Source organism: Impatiens glandulifera, chromosome 1 (assembly GCF_907164915.1).
Source record: "Impatiens glandulifera chromosome 1, dImpGla2.1, whole genome shotgun sequence".
NCBI lineage: Eukaryota > Viridiplantae > Streptophyta > Magnoliopsida > Ericales > Balsaminaceae > Impatiens > Impatiens glandulifera.
Window position 1 is genome coordinate 15,897,198 of NC_061862.1, and position 23,053 is coordinate 15,920,250.

General features: G+C 31.8%; 2 protein-coding genes and 1 non-coding gene across 3 annotated transcripts; 2 read left to right on the forward strand and 1 right to left on the reverse strand.

The window, feature by feature from the left end:
* The first annotated feature begins 5,199 nt into the window (after nucleotides 1–5,199).
* On the forward strand, nucleotides 5,200–6,533 carry LOC124919495 (auxin-induced protein IAA4-like). The gene is made up of 3 exons (XM_047459740.1): nucleotides 5,200–5,741; nucleotides 5,815–6,138; nucleotides 6,223–6,533. The coding sequence occupies exons 1-3, from the start codon at nucleotides 5,497–5,499 to the stop codon at nucleotides 6,296–6,298; spliced, it is 645 nt and encodes a 214-aa protein (XP_047315696.1). The 5' UTR covers nucleotides 5,200–5,496; the 3' UTR covers nucleotides 6,299–6,533.
* Nucleotides 6,534–6,617: 84 nt separating this feature from the next.
* Nucleotides 6,618–10,860, reverse strand: LOC124919494 (pyruvate kinase isozyme A, chloroplastic-like). The gene is made up of 6 exons (XM_047459739.1): nucleotides 10,089–10,860; nucleotides 9,409–9,499; nucleotides 9,127–9,320; nucleotides 7,981–8,102; nucleotides 7,219–7,697; nucleotides 6,618–7,124 (listed from the first exon to the last, which is right to left on the reverse strand). Exons 1-6 carry the CDS (start codon nucleotides 10,662–10,664, stop codon nucleotides 6,823–6,825), a joined length of 1,764 nt encoding a protein of 587 aa, XP_047315695.1. The 5' UTR covers nucleotides 10,665–10,860; the 3' UTR covers nucleotides 6,618–6,822.
* Nucleotides 10,861–22,001: 11,141 nt separating this feature from the next.
* Nucleotides 22,002–22,072, forward strand: TRNAG-GCC. The gene has a single exon. It is a non-coding gene; the product is annotated as a tRNA-Gly (tRNA).
* The last annotated feature ends 981 nt before the right edge of the window (nucleotides 22,073–23,053 follow it).

Sequence of the window (23,053 nt, forward strand, 5' to 3'; positions counted from 1 at the left end):
TCGGTTCCGGATTATTTTGGCCGGTTGCTGGTAACCGATCGAAGAACCAAACCCAATCTGAGATTTCAAAATTGAGAGAGATCAGATATCTGAGATTTTAAAGTTTCTGGAGAAATCAGATCATGTGCTTTGTCAATGGCCAATTTCTATCCATGACGAATGTGTTATCAATGAATTTGGGTTTAAGAGAGAGAAAAATAAACTAATTAATTAATTTTAAATTAGGACTGGTTTGATTTTATTTTTTTTATAAGTTTATTGCATTATAATAATTTAAATATAATGATTAAAATATACTCTAATTTTTATATTTTATAATAAATTGAAATCATATTTTATTTTTATTTTATCTTTTTCAATATTATTTATAATTCTAATAATTCATTTTTATTACTTTTTAAAAATAATATAATTTTAATATTTTACTCATAACTCTCTATATTTTAAATATTTTAAAAATAATTAGGATATCTATTTTATCAAGAATTTATTCTAAGTTATATAATTTTAAAAGTTTACTTATTTTAAATATGAAAAAGATATATTTAAATGAATTTTAAAAAGAATAAAACGTATATTTTAAAAGATAAACTTAAATATTAAATTATTAATTGAATAAAAAAAATTATAAAATAATTTAAAAAATAATAATTTTGAACTTAGAATAAAACGGGTCCAGATCGGGTCGGGTACCTATTAAATTTGGGTCACTCATATATCTGCTTTTCCGCTTTTTCGGAGTAATATTGAGTCTGGTTTGGGTCGGTATCCCGACATTTTAACATGTCTATATATATATTAACTTTCTCTTTATTTGTGTACAGGATTTTTAAAATTATTTTTTTTATCTTAAAAAAGTTAAAAGTAATATTTTAAAAGTTAAATAAATATTAAATTATAAATTAGATAAAAAAAATTAATTCGATTAAAAAAAACTAAAAAAAATTGAATTTTTAAATCTAAAGTCGAGTCCAGGTGGGTACCCATCGGGTCAGAACCGGTCAGATTCAGATCAATCATGGACCCTTTTATTTGGGGGAAATTGGGTCCGGTTTGGTTCCGAGGTCCCCGAAAGCCGACTTTTTTCCATACCTAATATTAGGGCTCTAATAAATCTAGGAAGGGGTCCTTATACGGTAGTAAGTAAGGGTGTAAACGATTCGATTCGGTCGGTTTTTTCACCGAAAAATTCATTCTAAATGTTGGTATCGGTTTTATAAAATTTTCATCCGTCGGTTGGCGGTTAAATATCGATTCATTTTGGTCGCTTATAAAATCAGTTCGGTCGATTTATCAGTTTAATCGTTAAAAAAATAATAAATATATAAATATATATAATATATTAAAGTAAAAAATAAATAAAAAATAAATTTATAATATAATAAGCTAAAAAAAAATAAAAAACTGATTTAAAAAAAATCTTATAAATACAAGTTTAATAAATTAAGTAACAAATCATTTGTTTAACTTAAACAAAATATATTAAAATATTAATTAAACTAAAATGAATTTAAAAAATAAATAAAAAATATTAAATATATAAAATAATAAAGTTGTGTATGCGAATAACAAAAAAATAAGGAAATCTTTACCTTTACCACTAGGCAATAAGCATATATACTTAAAAATATCTAAAAACATATATATGGTCGGTCGGTTTATCCGTCGGTTTATTATTATCTAAAATGCGAATCGAATCGGTCTTGGTCGGTACATGAAATTAAAAATGATCAAAACTCGGTTCGGTCGGTTTATAATTATTTCGTTCAGTTTATTTTACGGTTCAGTTCGATTTTTCGTTTTTTTTCCGGTTTTGCTTACACACCCTAGGGGTGTAAACTAGTCAAGCTGCTTGTAAGTAGCTCATGAGTAGTTCGATCAAAACTCGACTCGAACTCAGTTTGACTGAGCTCGAGTCGAGTTCGAGTAGCTCGATTATAAAATCGAGCTCGAGCTTTACATTTGTTATTCGAGTAACTCGCGAGTAACTCGTTATATATTATATTATATATATTATATCTATTTCCATATATATATATATATAATATTATATCTATATATAAAAATAATTAATTTATTTATATTTTCTAAATTTTTTATTCTCAAATTCTCTGTCTCTCCTCCTTCCATTCTTAAACAATCAAACTCATCTTTTTCTTTTCTCCTTCTATTCTCGTTTTCTCATTCCTTCCATTCCGAACAATCAAACTCCTCTTTCTCTTCTCCTCCCATTCTCAAACCGTCAAATCTCTTTATTTTTTCTCTTTTCATTTTCAAACGGTCAAACTTCTCTATCTCTTATCTTTTCTTCAAACGGTCAAACTTCTCTATCTCTTATCTTTTCTTCATCCTTCATATTATTTCTTTATCAAAAAACTTTGAAACATCTATTTTTTGGATTCTAATATTAACCGAACAATTTTTTTCATTATCTTCAACTATTCACTATTTCATATTTCGAATCTTGTAAAATTTAAAGATCTATATGACTAATACATCATATTGCCAAATTTTTAATATTTTTGATGAACATTTCATTTGTAATTTTTAAATTAGGTGTTTGTGATTAAATGGTTATCTTTAAATTATATGATGAGATTTATATTTTTTGTTTTTAAATAATATTGTGATTATATATGTGTAGTTTATTAAATATATATTATATTAGGTTTGAAATATTATTTAGTTATAAAATATAATTTTAATTAAAAATTTTAATTTTCGAGTTCGAGTCGAGTAGCTCGAATTGTAATCGAGTCGAGTTCGAGTATACATTATGGTACTCGATCGAGTTCGAGTAGTATGGTACTCGGCTTGACTCGACTCGTTTACACCCCTACCCACCCCACCCCTAGTAGCTAGTCTAGGATATTTATAAATTAGTGTAAGAAATTCATCAGCTAATTCTAATTCTAGCACGTTAATAGCTGTAGATAACCACTAGTTCTATCAAATTAATTGGAGACTGTATGGATCTATGGATCTCCTTAATCCAAGGATTCCTTACATCCGTGTAGTGACATGGCTTTTTTCATATCTCAATTTGGTCAAGAAGTGAGGAAGATATGTCATTCTACAAAATGGAAGGAAATCGTGTGAATATTTGACTTCCACGAAGAACACCTAAAGAACATTAAGACCCGAAAGGAGACTGCCTAGGATCAACGGGGCACGTCCAAACGGTTCTGGATTGTTCGGTCGTGACTCGTGTCCATGCACAGGCCTTGATCGCTGGGCCGCGTCGAACCTCCACGCTCTTTAGCACGAGATTTTGAGTCTTGTGTGTCTATCATTTCACCACCAAGACATCTTGAAAGTGAATCGTATTCTATAAATATGATATCTATATAGTGCGATGTATGGGATATATGAGAAAGTTGGAGTATTGTTATTGATATGCACTACCTTGGTCGATAGGCTGCGTTGACCCTCCCGCCTGGTCGTTGACCTCACCCGATATGGTCTGTCGGTGATCTGTCAACTGTCATGCCTCATCGATCAGTGACTTTCCAGCTAACTTTCGACGACTTTTTATTTTTATTTTAATTTTTCCAAAATACATATTAATCTCGATCGATACGACAATGTCTCAAAAAATACTTATTTATTTTAAAATTCATGCAATAAGCTCGTATATAAATTTTAAAGAACAATAAGTTAGAGTTTATTTAAATATATAAATTATAAAATTAGAAGTTAAAAATGAGTGTCTACGCCTACTAATAAAAATTATAATTATAAAATCAATTATATAAGTTTTATTTATTTAAATAAGTTATAATTTTATAAATATGTAAATATAAATTCAATTTATTATATAAAATCGTAAAATTTAAATAATTTATAAACTCGTAAAATCGTAAAACTTCCACTAACATAAATTTAAAATCGTAAAAATTTATCTAATTATCCAAATCAATATACTCATTATAATCTTAAAATCATAAGATATTAACCTTGATCCATCACTTCCATTTTTTAATAAAATTATCAAAATATTCCTACCTATTTTTTTTAAATTAAATTTTTTTAAATAAAAAACATTTTATCTTAAATAACCTATATATAATTTCTTTTTATCGAATAATTTTTTTTTTTAACAAATCTAAAAAGCTCAAAATCAAATGATATTGATGAGTTATTTTATTATATTTTATATATTTAAAAATCATTCCAATAGATATTTAAATTTATCTTTTTTTTTTTTATTAAATAGTCCTATTAAGAAGAAAATAATTGTAAGAAAATTTGATGTGGGTGGGGAAATGAACATAGTCCAATCTCGGTTATGGTGGCCCAAAATTTAAGATTATCTCCAGGTTTACAATCATTAGAGTCCATGTCACTTGTCAATATCGTATCCATTTAATTCTTGGACTGGATTACTTGAATAAATAATGAATATTTTTTTTATAAAAATATTAAAATAATATTAATATATAATAATAAATTTAAAATATATATTAATTTAGTAATTTAATTAATGAATTAAGTAATTTGATAAAAAGAAATGTAATATTTATTATTTTAATTATTTATTTAGTTTGAAAAATAAATAAAATGTTATTACTTTATGATTTAAATTAAATTTGTCAAATTGATAATATATCTTAAATTATTTTATATTATACTTAATTTAATGAAGATTTGAATAAGAGTCTCGCAGCAAGTAGTGTGTTAATACAACCTTTAACATTTGAAAACCTAAAAAAAATAAAAAGAGACTAAATGACTAAATGCATTGCATTGTCCAAAGCTTACTCAAGATGCATGCGATACTTTTATAGTTAACCTATTTTCCCTCCAAATAACTACTGTTTATATAAATTATAGAAAATCTAGAGCTTGTTTGATGTAGGTTATTTAACAACAACAACAGCAACAAATTGTTGATAAAAAATAATTATTTAGATTAAAATAGTGTCATGATAAAAGATATGAGATTATTTGAATTAGATAATATTTAACACACTAACTTTAACTCAAGTGTGACAAGAGTTGTAACATGGGTTCGAAGTGGAGGTATTTGTAAGGTTCATTCTAAATTAAAAAAAGAAAGAAAAGGGTTTTTGTTATTTGAAATGATTTAGAGATTTAAGGAAAATGAAAAGTGAAAATAAGGTGAGAAAAAAGGAGGGGTTGGAGTTGGGCAATAAAAAAAGAAAAGGAAACACGGCATTGAAGAGAGAGCATCTTTGACAATGGGTGAATGTCCCCACCATTGTTCCCTAAAAGCTGGGGCTGGGCCATTTCAATCGATGATGCTGCCTCTACTTCTACCGACCGTCTTGTCTTTCCTTTGTCCCTAATTCCTAATTCCATTCATTCATGTCCCCTCCCCCCTCCCATCCTCTTTCTTCTCATTCTTCTTCTTCAATCATTTCACCAGTCAATCTTCAACACCTCATCTCTCTCTCTCTTATCTTCTCTCTCTACAAAGATCTTATTAGCTCAGCTCAACTCTGTTGGTAAAGTAAGAAAGAAAGAATCAACAAAATGGTTGGATACGAGGACGATGGAGGTCTGAATCTCAAGGCCACTGAACTCAGACTTGGCCTACCGGGTAGAGACTTGGACGAGAACAAGGATATAATCAAATTGTTGTCTACTGAGAGAAACAACAACAAGAGATCGTCGCCGGTGACTGCCGACGACACAGGATCCAAGACCAGTTCAGAAATCAAAGATGAAAAAGCAGAGGAAGAAGAAGAAGACCGTTCTATTGCCCCTCCGGCTCCCAAGTGAGTTTTCTTCTTTAAAAAATTAGGGTTTTTGTTGATGTTGATGAAATGGGTAATAATAATAATGAATTAGGGCTCAAGTGGTTGGATGGCCACCGGTGAGATCATATAGGAAGAATATTAGCTTCCAACAATTAGGAAAGAAAGAAGAAGGTGGTGGTGGTGGTGGTGGGATGATGATCTATGTTAAAGTAAGCATGGATGGAGCTCCTTATCTAAGGAAGATTGATATCAAGGTCTATAATGGCTACCCAGATCTCATAAAGGCTCTAGAAACTATGTTCAAGATGACCATAGGTGATTACTCTGAAAGAGAAGGTTACAAAGGATCTGAATATGCTCCTACTTATGAAGACAAAGATGGTGATTGGATGCTTCTGGGAGATGTTCCATGGGAGTAAGCTCTCTTCTCTTCTCTACCCCTATTATTCCCTCTCCTCAATACTACCCTTTCTTATGTTCTTCCTTTTTTATCATACAGAATGTTCATGTCAACATGCAAGAGAATGAGAATCATGAAAGGATCAGAGATCAAGGGCTTGGGTTGTGTCATTTGATTTCATAACAACAACAACAACAACAGCCCGATCATCGGGTTGGTGATGATGGATTTGGTTTATGGAGATTCTAGGTTTTGGCTTTTATGTTGTAATCCATCCCCTTTTTTACACACTAAAACAGCCATACATATATATCTGCTTAATTAGTATGTAGAAAGCAAATAATAATGTTGTAAAGATAAACAGAGAGAATGAATCACTTATGCTTATTATATTCAACCTTTTATTAGCCAGCCCTATTATTGCCATCCAATTCTATTCTCTAGTGTTCTTATTAGAAATCGAATAAAAAAACTACAACTATGAAGAACTGATATGGCAGGAAATTCAATGCATAATCAAGTAGAAAAATACAAGGATGACACTTCTCATGTCTACAACTCAGCAGCATTAGTTTTTACATAAGTTAAAACACCTCACACATTATCTTTTGCTCGACTTACAGTTCTACAAAAACATCAATAAATTGAAAATACAGAATGCTGCCATACTAATATGCATGCATAGGGATTATTAATAAATTATGGCACATTCATAACTTGAATGGATTGAAGCATATCTGAGACAGCGATAACAAGGTCACCTGATTTGATCATTCCTCTTGCCTTGAGAAGAGAGAATGTTTTATTAAGGTTGCTTTCCATATCCTCAGAGAAGCTCACCCTGAAAGGGATCAATCCCCATTGTAGATTCAGGCGTCTCCTTACAGATGTCGTTTCCGTGAATGCAAATATCGGGCAGTCAGGTCTGCATCTCGACAGCAGAGAAGCCATGTGACCAGTCTTTGTGTACACAAACAATGCATCCGCCTCCAAATTATTCGCTGCAAAACCGGAAACCACGACCGTGTTTGTAATTAGTTTATATTATTAACCCATGTTTAAACAAAACCTAAAACTTCTTCTTATAGTTCTTACCCATCTTTGCAGCAGAATTACAGATTTCTTCAGAGATGCTGTCGGTATAGGAGGAAGCTATTTCTGGGAGTTCCATGGCTTCATAACGCTTCTCATCTCTCCACCACTTCTCAATTCGAACACTCACGCTTCTTAATACAGCCAATGCCTTGTCGGGGAATTGACCCATGGCTGACTCCCCAGATAGCATCAGGGCATCTGATCGTTGTCTGACAGCTTCGGAAACATCAGCAACCTCAGCTCTTGTGGGTGTAGGGTATTCGATCATGGATTCCAGAAGCTGAGAAGCCACAATAACTGGTTTGTTTAAATATCTGCATATCTGAACAATCTTTTGTTGGGCCGATGGGACTTGCTCTAATGGGATTTGAGCACCCAGGTCTCCTCTTGCCACCATGACTCCATCCGATGCTTGAACAATCTCCTCCAAATTCTTCAGTGAGTCAATACTCTCTATTTTTGAAATTACAGCAATGTCACTGTATTGGAATAACAACAAAAAATACACTTCAAACCATATTGTTATAAAAAAAACACATACTACAAATGGATCCTCATAACTCATTGGCTTGTTTGTGTAACGTCGTAATGATAAAAAAACAATCTGATCCTGATCCCAAAAGAGAATTACATTATAATTTGGATTATGATCATAAGCTAATTTGTATATTAAATGAAGCAACAAAAACCACACTATAATTTGGATCATAATTGAACCTTTTTTACAAGAGAATTTGGGGGAAAAAATATTAACAGGCATACCTGTCGCGCGACCGAGCCTTGATATAGCTCTTCAGATGGTTGATCACTTCAGCAGACTTGACAAAAGAGACGGCAATAAAATCAACACCTTCAGCTATGCCGAAATCGATATCTAACCAATCCTGTGAAAGCAAATGCATGAGAATAGCAAATAAACCTACTCAATATTACAAAGTAATGCAGCAGATCACATGATTAATACCATACATAGAGGGATATATCCCGGATGCACAACTGAACTACTCTACTATCCATTCAACTTTCCAGTAAAGTGTGTGGAACATGTAGTAATTTTAATAGAGGGCCAAGCTATAAATGATTCAAGGGGTGAGAGTCTTTCTTGGAGTTCTAGGAAAAAAGATTAAAGAGGCCCCTAAAGAGTTGGACAATGTATTTTCAAGACTGTTACTGGGCATATAGTGATATGATTTTGAGATGGTCAAATTTGATTAAGTTTAGATTGTTGATACTATTTCCTCGACCCATATTATAAATAAGTGATTAAACCTCTATAACTAAAATCAATATCCATAATTACCTCTTTTGTGTTATCTACATGAATAGTGCCTACTATTGCTATAGTGTTGCATCTATTTTGGCTTTCTTAGGCAGCGTAGAATATGAAATTACAAAAAAGAACAAAAGTACTTCTTAAAAGAAACAGACATGTAAAAACACCAAGTTTTGAAAATGATCAACATCAATTACGAGTTTCAATCTAGGGTACAATAATTGAGGTTTTTCTTCATGGTCAAAGAAGACAACTTCAACAACATTGAATGGTATCTATTTAAGAATTCATTGCTGAGATATGGTTGAACCATTTCTACATCATTGGGTGGAGGATACAATGCAACTTTGAAATGGTTGACCAAGTACTGACGTTAATCATTAATTTCATTGGGTGTTGGCAGTCTTATGTCCACAAGTTGAAAATAAATATTGATATATTCTAGTTATATGTCAACTCAGAATCAAATTTTAGTATAATTGGGACCAACAACCTTATAAAATGAAGCATTCGCAACAAATTTCATCAATTACCTAATTAAAACCATTTCAAAGATGAATCCTGACAAAAAATTTTAATGGAGGAAGAAGAAAATATCAAATAATTTTTTGTTAAAGATGAAAAGATATCCAAACCTTGGATGATATTGTTGGAAGCATTGCATTACGTTCCCTAACTAGGCTTCCATCCCGCCAAAATGTTAGATTGGCTCGTGGAAGCAAGAGTCCTGGATCAGTACACACGCACTTGACATCAGGACCAATCTTCTCAATAACCTCAAACCTCACCATGCCACCATCCACCAGAAGTTCATCACCAACTTTCACATCTGTTAAAGATTGTGGCACAAAGTCAAAAACTACAAGAAGATAAACAAATGCATATGATATATCATGACAGTAAAAATTAAGCACGACCTTCAGCGAATCCATCATAATTCACATTGATTGTGCGCTCTGGGCGAGGTGAATCAAGTGCCCTAACACTGAATGTCCATATCTCACCATCCTGGATGAGAAGATCTTGTTAGTTAAAAACAATATTCAATTAAAAACTACATTTCATAAATAAATTTTAAAAAATACACATATTTTGCTACTCAAGAAATTGAACATGTAGAATCATTTCTTTTAATATACCAAACTTTTTACCAAAAGTAATATTGTATATAACCTGAAAACTCATTAGGCAATGCATAGTATATAACCTAATCTTTTGCTACTGACTTAAGTCCATTGTTACAAAAGATTTACATAGAGATGGAGAGTCTCAAAATTTTCTCTGTATATTTAAAGATCTCTATCATTTCCTTCTGGGTTTGTTCTGTAATAATATCATATTGAACATTTATAAATTATAACTCAAAATGGTCACAATGTGTAAATTTCAAACCAGAACAAACAGCCCAGATAATCTTCCCTATAAACATGAATTGCAATTTCAAGACAAAATGAAAGCATATTCTTCTCAATATCCCTGCCAAAACATCCTGTCCCTATCCAAACCAAACCCTAAAATATAATTGATATATAGATCCAACATATTCAATTATAAAGATCACTATCAGAATCTATAAATGGTAAAGTATGAAATATACCTCAGCTTTTGCAGATGAATCACCACAAAGATCACCCATATGAATCTCACTACCTTCAGTATCCATCATTATTGCAACAGCATATCCTTTCTCCTCGTTTAACCTTCTAACATGCTCAATAACCTTCCTATGCCAATCAAGAGAGTTATGACACATGTTTATACGCGCCACATTCATCCCACCGACAGCCAATGCCTCCAACTGCTCAAATCCACATGTAGCAGGGCCGATCGTACAAACAAGCTTAGTCCGTCGAGTGCTACGAAATCCATTCTCCTTCATCTCTGCCTCCGTCACAGCATCAACTTCGATTGAGCTCGAATCAGCCGCCGACCACGTCGACAATAACGAAGCCGATAGACGGGATCCATTATCGGAGTGGATGACTGAAGATGAAGAAGGAAACGGAAACTCGAGATCCGAAGATGTTCCCGATGATAACGATGCAGTTACTGATTTCCGAACAAACCTCGGCGGAAATCGGCAAGATGGAGAAGGAAATGTAGGTTTTATAGAGGAGTACTTGGTAAGAGGGAAACTAGGTGAAGAAATGAAGAGATTTAGCGATTGTGACATGGTAACCTTGGAGAGTTGAAGCGGACGTCGTCTGTAAATGAGCTTGTAGCTCGAAAGAATCTACCGTAAGAACTATCGAGTGATGAAAATGGAGAGAGATCCAGAGAGATTGTGAGAAGATACACAATATACAGAGGAGAGAGACAAGTAGATGAAGATGAAGAAGAAGGGGGCGGAGTTAGCGAAGTGAGCTTCGAAGTTGTCGTCCATAGGGCAAAGTTGACGTGGCGATCAGACATAACAAAGTTGCCATGTAGGCCCTCTAAATCTAGTCATGTGGGTCCATGAAATCACTAATAACTAAGATATTAAATTAGTTATTACTTATTACAAACAGGTCGCTTAACCGGTTAAACAATTTCGATTAAGACCGATTTTGTCTATTATTTTACAAACCGGTCATTAATGTTATCGATTCTAACGATTTTAGTTTTAACAGTTTTGATCAGTTTCAATCGGTTAATTGGGTTTAACCATGAATTGATAACTTTTTTTTTAATTAAATAATAAATTTATAAAATAATTTTATTTTTTGATTGTTTACATTTTCATGTTATACTATTTTCATTCCTTTCTCTATTATAATATATTATATTATTATTATTATAATATAATATATTATATTAATATATTTAATAATATGTTATAATATATGATATAATATATTATATATATATATTTTTAACTTTTTATATATTTCTTGAAAAAAATCAAATTTATTATGTCGATTAATCTTTAACCAACTAAGTATAGACAAATATGATTGGATCTCCTTCTCAACTGATAAAACTGGTAGTTGAATCGGTAAGTTATAATAAAATAATGGTTATCTGAATAAATTAATTCAGTTTGTTTATAATTTATTTTTGTAAATTTTTATATAAATCATAATGTCTTTAAAAAAAATTCTATAAAACTATAATTTAAAATTTAATTTTTTTTTATAGATTATTAAATATTATTTATAAAATAACTAATACAAATTATAAAATATATAATTAAATTATTACCGGTTTACCGGTTAAATCGTTAGAAAAATAGGTAAATCGAAAACGAAATTGTTTAACCGATAAAAAACCGGTTGACTGGAACCGCTAGAACCGGTTAACCAATAAACCGTTAAAATGGAACTGGTTAACTATCGGTTTGATTGGGTTACCGGTTTTCTGGTTTTTTTGCACAGCTCTAGTTACAAATTCTTTTAAATTATTAGTACAACAATTATTTTTTAATTATGAAAATAATTATTGGAATATTACAAATTAACGATTTAGAATAATTTTGGAATTTGAAAATGGGAAACAAACCGGCTTTAGGACTAAGAATCTAGTCTTGGGTTTGTTTTATTGGTCGAGGGCTAAAAATCCTCGATCCTAGGTCTAGAGCCTCTCAGCCAGGGCTCGGGATCCTCGGTCGGAGCTCGGGATCATCGGTCGGACCCTCTCTATCCTAGCTGAAATGCCTCGTTTTAGGTGCTAAAGACTCTCGGTCCTAGACTAGAATTCTCAGTCGGGTGTTAAAATTCTCGGTCTTATGTGTAGGTCATCGGTCTTGGGTTCAGAAGTTCTCGGCAAGGTGAGAGAATCCTCGGTCTTAGGTCTAACCTCTCGATCAGATGTAAAAATTCTTAGTCCTAGCTGAAGAACATCGGTCGAACCTCTCGGTCCTCGATGAAGAACACTGGTCGGACATCTCGATCATGGCTAAAAAGCCTCGGTCGGACCTCTTGGTCCTATGTTAAGTTTCTCGGTCGGGCCTCTCGGTCCTTAAAAACATCAAGTTGCAGTTTTTGCAATATTTATGGAGGCTTGAATTTTTTGATTCAAGAGCCTGAATAGCTTCACAAAACTCTTAGGAACATTTAGAACATCACCCCCAAGGTATCAATCGACTTGGGTGATGATCAATTTGTTCAAAATAGTTTGTTGTCAAAAATTGGGTTTTTGGTTTTAAAGTTGTTTTGAAGGGTAATGAGCTAGCCAATAACTTCCTTATACTCCATATACTTGATTTGTACTAAAACAAGAATATTTGTTGTTCATTTAGATCAATTCAATAACTCAACATTTTTAATTATTTTTAAAAATTTTGATTTTGATCGAAGATGATCCCAACAGTTGCCCAACATCATTATAAACATGTTGGGATGATTTTTGAGAGACTGTTCTTGAGGATTAGCCCAAGAACAACAAACCTAATTTTTGAATCTTTCAAATTCGAATTTTGGTTTTTCTTTTAAGACAGATTGATCGGTTCTAGCTTTCATGTAAAGCTCATAAATTATCATAAAATTGATTTCCAATCATCAAATTCAAGAATCAGACAATATACAAGCTTATTAAAACTGAAATATAAAAATATCAATTTTAAACTAGAAGTATGAATTAAAGGATGATTGGAAGCTTACTAAATGTTAGAGAACACTCCTTACATCCTAAGAAAGCTTTTTGGATACTCTGATCTAAACTTTAAGGCTTGTGATAAAATTCTGAAAATCTAAAAGCTTTGAGCTTCAATGGCGGATTTCTGTGTTTTTCAGATTGAAAACTTGAGAGTGAATCTCTTGCCTTTGGATTTTTGTACCAAGTGGATTGAATCAGCCAAAATCCAATTATGGTATTTTGGTTGTTCTTCATCCAACTTTCCAAAATAAGGATGAATCATCCCTATTGATGTAAAAGAAATGATCACCGTGTTAGGGTGATCATTTTAGCTTTTGAATTAACCGAAATGGTGGACTAACGACTAAGTTCCACTTCTGGAAAATCAAAGGATGTGACTTCATCCTTATCCCTTCGGCGTCACGACAAAGAAGACGATGATGGCCAAAACGACGCCATTTCGAGTGCGTTTGGCGACCGTGGGGCGTTCCTTCAGCGGTTCGTTAAGCATTGTTACGTTTCGGGTGTTTCATCGCGTTTCGGCTAACAAGCGTTAATCGATCGTTTGTTTCTCGGTCGCGCGCTTCTTCGGTTACAACCGACCACGCAGGCGTGTCTGAAGCGTTGGATGAAAATCCAGCGCTGATCCAATGGGCGCGGTCGTGGCTGTAACTTTATTTCCAAATTTCGGCTACACCCGATTACTGATTTTATTTTTATTTTTAAACCTTTAGAGTTTGTTTGAAACTAATTTTTCTTTCACCCTTTTACCTTGAATTTTGATCTTTTAAATAAAAATATTAAAATAAATATGACAAATAATTTGTCAATTTATTTTATTTATTTATTTATTTGTATATTTTAAAGTTAAATAAATATTTTTTGGGGGATGAAATGAGGTACTAAAATTATTTATTTTAATCCTTGATTTTTCTAAAATTATTTTAGTATAAAATGAGTACACCATTTATTCCAAATAATTTTATTTTTTTTTGCTTTGACCATTTCCTTATTTAATTAGGTTTTAATTATCACAATAACTAATCTAATTAATTATTTTAATTAGGTATTGGCATCGGGGTTAATTATTTTGATTTTATTTATTCAAAATAAATCAAAATAATTATTTTAATTTTATAAATTAGATGTGTAAATTTTTAGTGCTTACAAACATGAAACAAAACACACGGGTGTAAGCCCAATCATCAACTTCTGACATCCCAACCCCGTTATCAAGGTCAAACAAAAGATTAACATCTTCCCTTTTATATATATCGAACACCCTTTCAAATTTTTGAGTAGTGTCCAACATTAAATAAGTAGAATTCCAATGAGTTGAGACATCTAAACAAAGTCACATCTTTGATTGCACCTTTTCTAATTCAACGAATTGCTTAAATTTTGCAAGTCTTGATGTGGATTGACGCACATAACGAACTACTCGTCTAATGCGACTAATAGAATCATTAACTTCTTTCAAACCATCAGTAACTATTAAATTCACAATACGGGCAATGCATCGCATGTGAAACAACTTTACTTTCAAAATGCTAGTTCCCCAATTCATAAAAGTTTTCTTTAAATAGGCCACTACAATGTCATTGGAACTAGCATTATCAACACTAATAGCGAATTTCTTATCAATTCCACAATCTATCCAACATCTTTCCACTTTTTTCTAACTGATTCACCTGGGTGACTTGAAATCGGACAGAAGTATAATATTATTTTATTCAATGTCCAATCATTATCAACAAAATGACCAATCCAAGTGTTTGTGGTAACATAAACCCTTTGATCATTATTCTTAAAATAAGTCATGAGTTTCAATTTTTCACTCATATATAAATCATAGCAATCCCTAGTCATTGTCCATCTAGATGAAATTCTAAACTTAGTACAAGCAAATGACATAAAATGCTTAAATCATTTACCATCCACAAAGGAAAAAAGAAGCTCACATGTTATGAGCATACGTGCCAAACTTTTAGGAACATTATCTTGGTCGAATTTACATGTTGGATGAGAACTTATTTTATTGTGTCTAAACCTTTCTCTCTCGAATGATTTGCTTGACAACTATTTAAATATCGTTTCAAGGTGTTTGTTCCATATCTCGATGGTGCAATATACACCTTCTTACAATGTATGCATGTAGCCATCAAATTTCTCTTATTATTTTCAAACCTTTCGAAATGCATCCACACATTTGACCTTGGTTTCATTTTTTTTTCTTTGCGTCCTTGAACTTGTAGAATGAGATGCATTATTACTCATCTTTATGACATCAACTAACTCTTCTATTTGTGATATATTATTTATCAGAGTGGTAAAATCTCAAATAATAGCTCACTACATAATCTGAATTTGAACATGCTTTATTTCAATTCTAAGATGCTTTAAACTTCCAAACACCCAGTATATCAATGGTGGAACAAAAACTAAAACCTGTCCCCCAATAAATAAAAATAAAATTTAATAAAAATTATTTAATTTAAGTTGTCTCTATCAAATGATGTATTAAAAAAAATATATGATTGATGCTAAGGAAGTCACATAATCAGATTATTGGTGACAGATGTTCAGCTTAACACAACATAAAAAAAAAAATTAGCATAAAAAATTACATGTTTAAAGAGTCATTACTTGAATTTCCTAATAATAATTCTCTATGAAATATAACTTGAGGAATTCAAAATTCAGGTAAGTTATCTAATTATATTGGAAGTTGGAACAAATTTATTTAAATAGACATGTCATAAAACTCATTTTATGGACCAATATCATCCTTTAAGTTTTGCTAGAATCTCACATGTATCTACTTCTCTTATAAATCTCTTATAATAATTATATATGGAATCCAAGAACATGTGTAAGAGAAAGATATGTCTCTACTTGTTCTTGTTAGGCTACCTAATTATATCACATGTCAAGGTTAATTTAAAGACCAGAACATATGGTATATATTATTGAAAAACTGTGATTTTTCTCAATTGAATTTTTAAACTATTTCCAAATATAATATAATTTTTTTAATCATTAAAATATAGAACAAAAAAGTACACAATATTCAAATACCACAATCTAATTCCCCCATATTAACCACTACATAAAAAAACAACTCACAATTGAGAGATTAAGGCTGGTCATCAGTTTGGAAAATAATATTAAGTTGGAGCTTTGGTCTGTTTAGTTGTGGCTCAACTACCTCCAGGTGAATTTCACATACTGGACAATGCCAAAAGTAACAGTTCCATCTATCTTCCATTCTCTACTCCTTTTTTGTCACCCCTATGCGTCAAGTAAACTAGACCATCAATGTCAAACCTATAAATTTCATTTGCCCAAATTATTATAAGATTAATATATAATAATTTGCAATAGTATTTACTATTTAGCAATCAATAACACACTACTATAAGCTTTGAGGGCATACTGGGGAACAAAGACGATGAAACTATGTGATTTCTTTCCTCTATTTGTGTTTTGGGTTAGAGGAGCGATTATCAAATCTCACATTTTACACCTAAAGAAATAGAGATAAAAGATAGAAACGTACTCATAATGGAGGGTTTACATTCCGAAGGATTCAATATTGCCTCTACTTACTTAGCCCCTTCATCAATGATCTTACCGTGAGATTTACACTCCTACTTCCGAATGAAAAGGGGCACATGGGAGTGAAAGGATGTAAAGAAGAAGGAATAATGATACGATTAAAATAAATTAATTTAATTTGGTAATTTGGGTAAGTTTAATCCAACTTGAATTAGATCCAATCTGAATTTAACCCAACTCAAATTAATATTTTAGGTTTCGGTTAGTGTTGGGATTTGGGTCAACCCAAAATATGCTCACCCCTAGGTGACGCTTGATAGTATGTGCCTTTGTGAGAAAATCTACAAGATGCATCAAAGATGAGACAAAATGTAAGGATATGGTGTCTCGCTCGAAATTGTGCCGAGTAAGGTGACAATTTATCTCAATATGCTTGGTACGTTCATGATAGACTTTGTTGTGCGCAGTATAAATGGCACTCTTATTATTGTAGTATATCGGTGTCGGACCAATAAGAGAGATAATCATATTAGTCAATAATTAGTGTAACTATATAATCTCACATGTAGTAGAAGTCATACCGCGATACTCTGCCTCAAGTGAAGAGCGAGAAACATCTCATTTCTTACTTTTTCATGAAATAAGTGAATCACCTAAAAATACACAATAATCAGTAGTCGATTTTCAATCAATTCGATTAGTTGCCCAGTCGGCATAAAAAAATCGCAAAGCTTCAAAGATGAGGTCGATTGAAACAAGAGACTTTGATATACCGTTCCCCAAAGTTAACACATAATATGTATAATTGCAGTCCGATGAACAGATCTAGGTGAGCAAACGAACTGACTGATAATATGAACGCCATATTCAATATCAGGCCGAGTAATAGTGAGGTACACTAGACTACCCATGATTGATCGATATAATTTTGGATTAGTAAGAGGATCCCCATCAGTAGGGTTGAAACGAAGATTGACCTCAAGAGGAGAGTCAACAATACGAGTATATGTGAGACGAGACCGCTCAAGAATATTTGAAGTGTACTTAGATTAAGAGAGAAGATATCCCTTTTCAGAATAAGCTACCTCAATACCTAAAAAATAACGTAAATCACTTAATTTTTTCATCTCAAAACGATGAGACAAAGTAGATTTTAGATATATTAGATACTGTCAGCATCATCTCTTGTAATAATTATATCATCAACATACAACAAGAGCAGAATATGACCTACAAGAGACGATTATATGACCTACAAGAGACGATTTAACAAATAATGTTGAATCATGAAATCTAGAAGTGAAACTAAGTGAAAATACTACAGAGGAGAACTTGTCGAACCAAGCTCTTAAGGCTTGTTTAAGACCATATAGGGTTTTCTTAAGCCTGCACACTTGTCTTAGCCGATGAGAAATACCAGGTGGAGGAACCATGTAGATTTTATTTTGAAGATCCCCATTCAAAAAATTAATTTAACGTCCATTTGTGAAATACACCAACGACGAACATAAGGTACTGAAATAAGAATCCAGACAAATGACATTTTGTAACAGATGCAAAAGTCTCCTCATAATCCACACCATACTCCTAAGTATAGCCTTTTGCAACTAAACGAGTTTTATATTGCTCGATAGAGCCATCAAACTTGGTTTTAATCTTATATACCCATCAAGAACCAATAATTTTTTTACCAACCGGTGGAGAAACCAAATCCCAAGTACCAGTTTTGTCCAAAGTAGACAATTCTTCATTCATAGTCTCTTGCCAAAGAGAATCAGGAGATGTCACAAAGTAAGAAGTGGGCTCACAAATAGAATTGATGGAAACTAAAAGGGAAGTTAAAGATAGTGTATAACAAGAATAATCAAAATCAGATACCTAAGTAGATCGATGAGTGCGTGTAGGATATCGATAAATTTGGATCCACGATTATAGGAGGTTCTGAAGCACTCGTAGAAAGAGGATAAGTGTCAACATCATTTATTCTACAAGGATGAAATAGAACATCCAATATAGTTTCATGAGGGTTAACATTTTCAGATGGACAATTAGTAGTAAAATGATCAACTTGAATAAGGTCAGATTTTGACATGTCATGGGAGGTAGGTGGGATGGGATAGTGAAGATAAAGGAATATGTTTAATAAAGGAAACATTATGAGAAACATAAAATTTTCTAAAAGTTGGATCATAACAACAATAACCTTTCTGAACAATCCCATATCCAAGAAAAACACACATGGCCACACGAGATGATAACTTAGAACATTCTTCATGTGGACAAAGACCAAAACATGTAGAGCAAAAAACTCTTAAATGAGAATATAATGGTGTGTGACCAAATAATCTAGCATATGGGGGAAATTCCAGAATTATGAGCGGTAGGGATCTTATTAATAAGATATACAGATATAATGATATCTTCTCCCAAAAATTCATTAGGACACTAGCGGATAAAAGAATAGACTCAACGGTCTCAACAATATGCCTATGATTTCTCCTGGCTACTCCATTTTATTGTGGGATATCAGTACAAGATGATTGATGTATTGTACCATCAACTTTGAAAATACTAGAAAGATCTCCACTAATATATTTTCCCCTCAATTAGCTCGAAAACACTTGATAGTGGCAGAATGTTGAGTTTTTACGTAGGCCTTAAACTCCGCATAAATATGAATAAGATTAGAATGACGTTTCATTAAATAAATCCAACAATAACGAGTGTTATCATCAATAAATGAAACGTAATATCTAGAGCCACCCTAGTGGGAATAAGTGATGATCCCCAAACATCATAATGAACTAAATCAAAAGATGCCGAAGAAGTGAAAGTACTTAAACTAAAGGGAAAAGTAGAAAAATTTTCAAGTTTACATGCAATACAATTAGAAATATCATCAGGTGGTAAATCACCAAGTACATCAGAAGTATACATAAAACGTAATCGAAAACCTGATAAATGACCGAGTCTAAAATGCAACAAATACAATTTTGAAGAAAATATGTCAAATCAAAATAATACAAATTAACAGGCATAGTTGATATGTGAATGGGAAGATGTAGTTCATCCAAAACATAAAGACATTTCCCTTTCTATGCCCTGTCCCAATCATTTCCTTGAATTTTAAATCTTACACATAACAAGAATTTGGAAGAAAACTAACAAAATACCCAGAGTCACATAATTGACCAACAAAAAAAAGGTTCATACGTAATTTAGGAATGGAATAAACATCAAGTAAAGATAAGGAGGGTGTTTGGATAAAACCAATTCTTTTCAATGACATTTGTACCATAAGTAGTCATAAAAGAAATAGATGGAGGGTTAAAAGACATATATGTAAAGGAGAAGAATAATGAGATATGTGATTACCAACTCCAGAGTCTAAAATCCAGGAAGATGAAGGGATGCCTGATCGAATAGACGGAGATGAGTTGGAAGGAGCAGAAAAAGCATAATTATGAGGGTCCTTTTGAAATTGCTAGAAGGCGAGGAACTTCTGAAATTGGTCGGAAATAGAATTAGTATCAATATTCACGGGAGACTCTAAAGTTGAAGCTGAGTGATTCAAGGAGGGCACAAAAGCTGCATGAGTAGATGGATAAGGATTATGAGATTGTCCCCCAAAATATGATTTTTATTGCCCGGCTTGATATTGTTGTGGAGACTCTTGTCTGTGCCTTGGAAACTTCCTACCCGATTCTTGTCGTGGTTTCTTACAATAATTACAGTTACATATGACAAATATTTTATACTAGTGTGCAGGGGCTGCTATAATCGGTGTAGACAGAGAGGCTGCCAAAACTGAATTGGAAAATTTTGCACCCCTTTTAGAGTCTTCAAATAAGTTTCTTCAGATATGAGTTCATTTATTACATCTTCAACATATGGTAAAGGTTTACGGTGCACAAGGCCTGAGCGACAATTTTTAAATTATGGATGAAGACTCATAAGTAGTTGAACAAGACGATCCTCGTCTCTACATTTAATATAAGCATCACATGCTTGCAATTTAGTAGATCCTGTCAATGCTAATTGATCTTAGAGAGTAGTCATTGCACAGAAAAAATACGGAATACTCAAATCATTTTGCACTAATGGACGAATTTCAGATTGTAGTTGATACTTGACAGAAAATAATTTTGCATAAATAGTCTTGACAAATAACTCAAATTTTTTTTGGAGTTTCAAATTTTTCCAATTGAACATCAATTCTTTGTTCAACAGAGTTGTTGATCCAAGTGATAATCTTTGAATTTTTATCTCCCAAGTACGAAATAATTCATCAAAATTTTCAACACCAATTATAGGATATTTGGCTATTCTAGAAACGTATTCCCAAATTTCTTTGCCCTTCAAAAAATTAGTCATCACATAACTCCAATACAAATATTTTTTTCCATCTAAACAGACACCAATACATTATAGATTGCAACAAATCATCACCTTCAGTCATTGTAAACAATTTGAACAGAACAATCCAAAATAAGCAACGATCTCAAATCCCAACTAATAAACGATCAAGGCAAGCAAAAAACAACATTCAATCTAAAAACAAACAAAAAATTTAGGGTAGATCTAACCATTCAGATGTAGAAGCGGGGAGATAACTAGAACCATAAGACCACGAACAACAAAACAGCAAGCATTCTAGAGAGCCAGCGAGCAATCTGAAGATCCAAAATTTTAACTTGGTTTCATGTTAGAATTCATAAATAATCGTGACTTGTAAAAAACAGTCAATATATAATTGAGGTTAATATCACTAATTATAAAATAAAATAATTAACGTGAAAAATATTAATTAAAAAAATAAACAAATAAAATAATCAACGTAACAACGTTAATATATATATTTAAAAAAACCTATAAGTAAAATTAGCTCAAAACCTATATAACGTAAAAGGTTATCATAAACTCTAATGAGTAAAAATCATTCTAAAACCCGAAATGAGGTAAAAATTATATCGGTCACTATAATTATTATAACTAGTTTATTCTTTTTATAATGTTTGGCTTAAATAGTAATTATGAATGATAAATCATTCATTCCTTAATTAATTTTTAAAGTATTTAAAATTGATTTGATTAAGTTTATTTTAAAACAATTAAATTATTTTGAATAACTTCAAATTAAACCAACAAGGCAAGCTTAGGAAGCTAATTAAATTTTCCATGCAAAACACAAATTTTATCTAGATATTTTAATGAAATTACTACTTTGTTTAAAACTAAAACTAAATAAATAAAGAAAGGAAAATATATAGGCTATTCTTCACACTTAAAATCTATTATTTAGAATATATGTGGCAAGAAAATTATTTTTCACATTTTAGGGAAATGATTTTTCCAAAACAGGAATAGTCAAATAAATAAGATAAAATTTAATTGCAAAGCACCAGTGGTCTAGTGGTAGAATAGTACCCTGCCACGGTACAGACCCGGGTTCAATTCCCGGCTGGTGCATTAATATTTTTTATATGCACCATATAGAGAGGCCTTAAGAGGTGTAATGACAATAAAATCAAAGTAATGTTGTTCTTTGAAACTGCTCTAATGGATGATGTGGTTATTTAATCCAATATTGTGGAATCTAAGGAATGGTGCTCTTCGAATCCCAAATGGGGGTTCATCCAATTACAACCTTATGCAACATATATATTCTATAAGGAACAATTTAAATAATTTTAATGGTTTCTACTGTTGTCCAATTATAATGTTATATAACAAGTTTCCATGCATAATTAGATACTAAAAACACATATAATTATAGTGTTTTGAAAAAAGAAAATATTGGTGTACAAGTAAGCATTATATTTTCCACATATATATCATCACATTCACATCTAACCCTGCAACTAAAAGAACATAGATCAAAAATTACACCGTTGCCGGGGATCGAACCCGGGTTACCCGTGTGGCAGGTGGGAATACTCACCACTATACTACAACGACTTGTGCCTTGAGACTCAATTATTAGTTAAAATAAAATTAAATAACAAGTTGTAGTATAGTGTGTCATGCAAAATGTCCTTATACTTGGAACTGAGACTTTTGTTTCCTTTCCATCCTCTTTCCCAATTCCCATTACTGAGTCACTGACCATAACAAATATTATTGTATAAACCCTCACATGATTGCATCTTTATGCTTTAATTTTCTTTTTTCTGAAGAAAATATACTTCAATTGTTAGCTTAATTTTGTATCTGTTTTTTTTGTTTGCAGTGTTTTTTTTTTATCTTTCATGTATTGTAAATCAGTATTCATATTTAGTACAACCTTAAAAATGGTGAAGTTGGAAACAAGAACATCAATGGTGTGGTGATCAATGGTGTGGTGCTAGGATACATATACTAGTTACAATCATATAAACGAAAAAAAAATATTAATAAAAAATTTTTTATAACAAGTTTCCATACATAATTATTAATAAAATATATACTTCC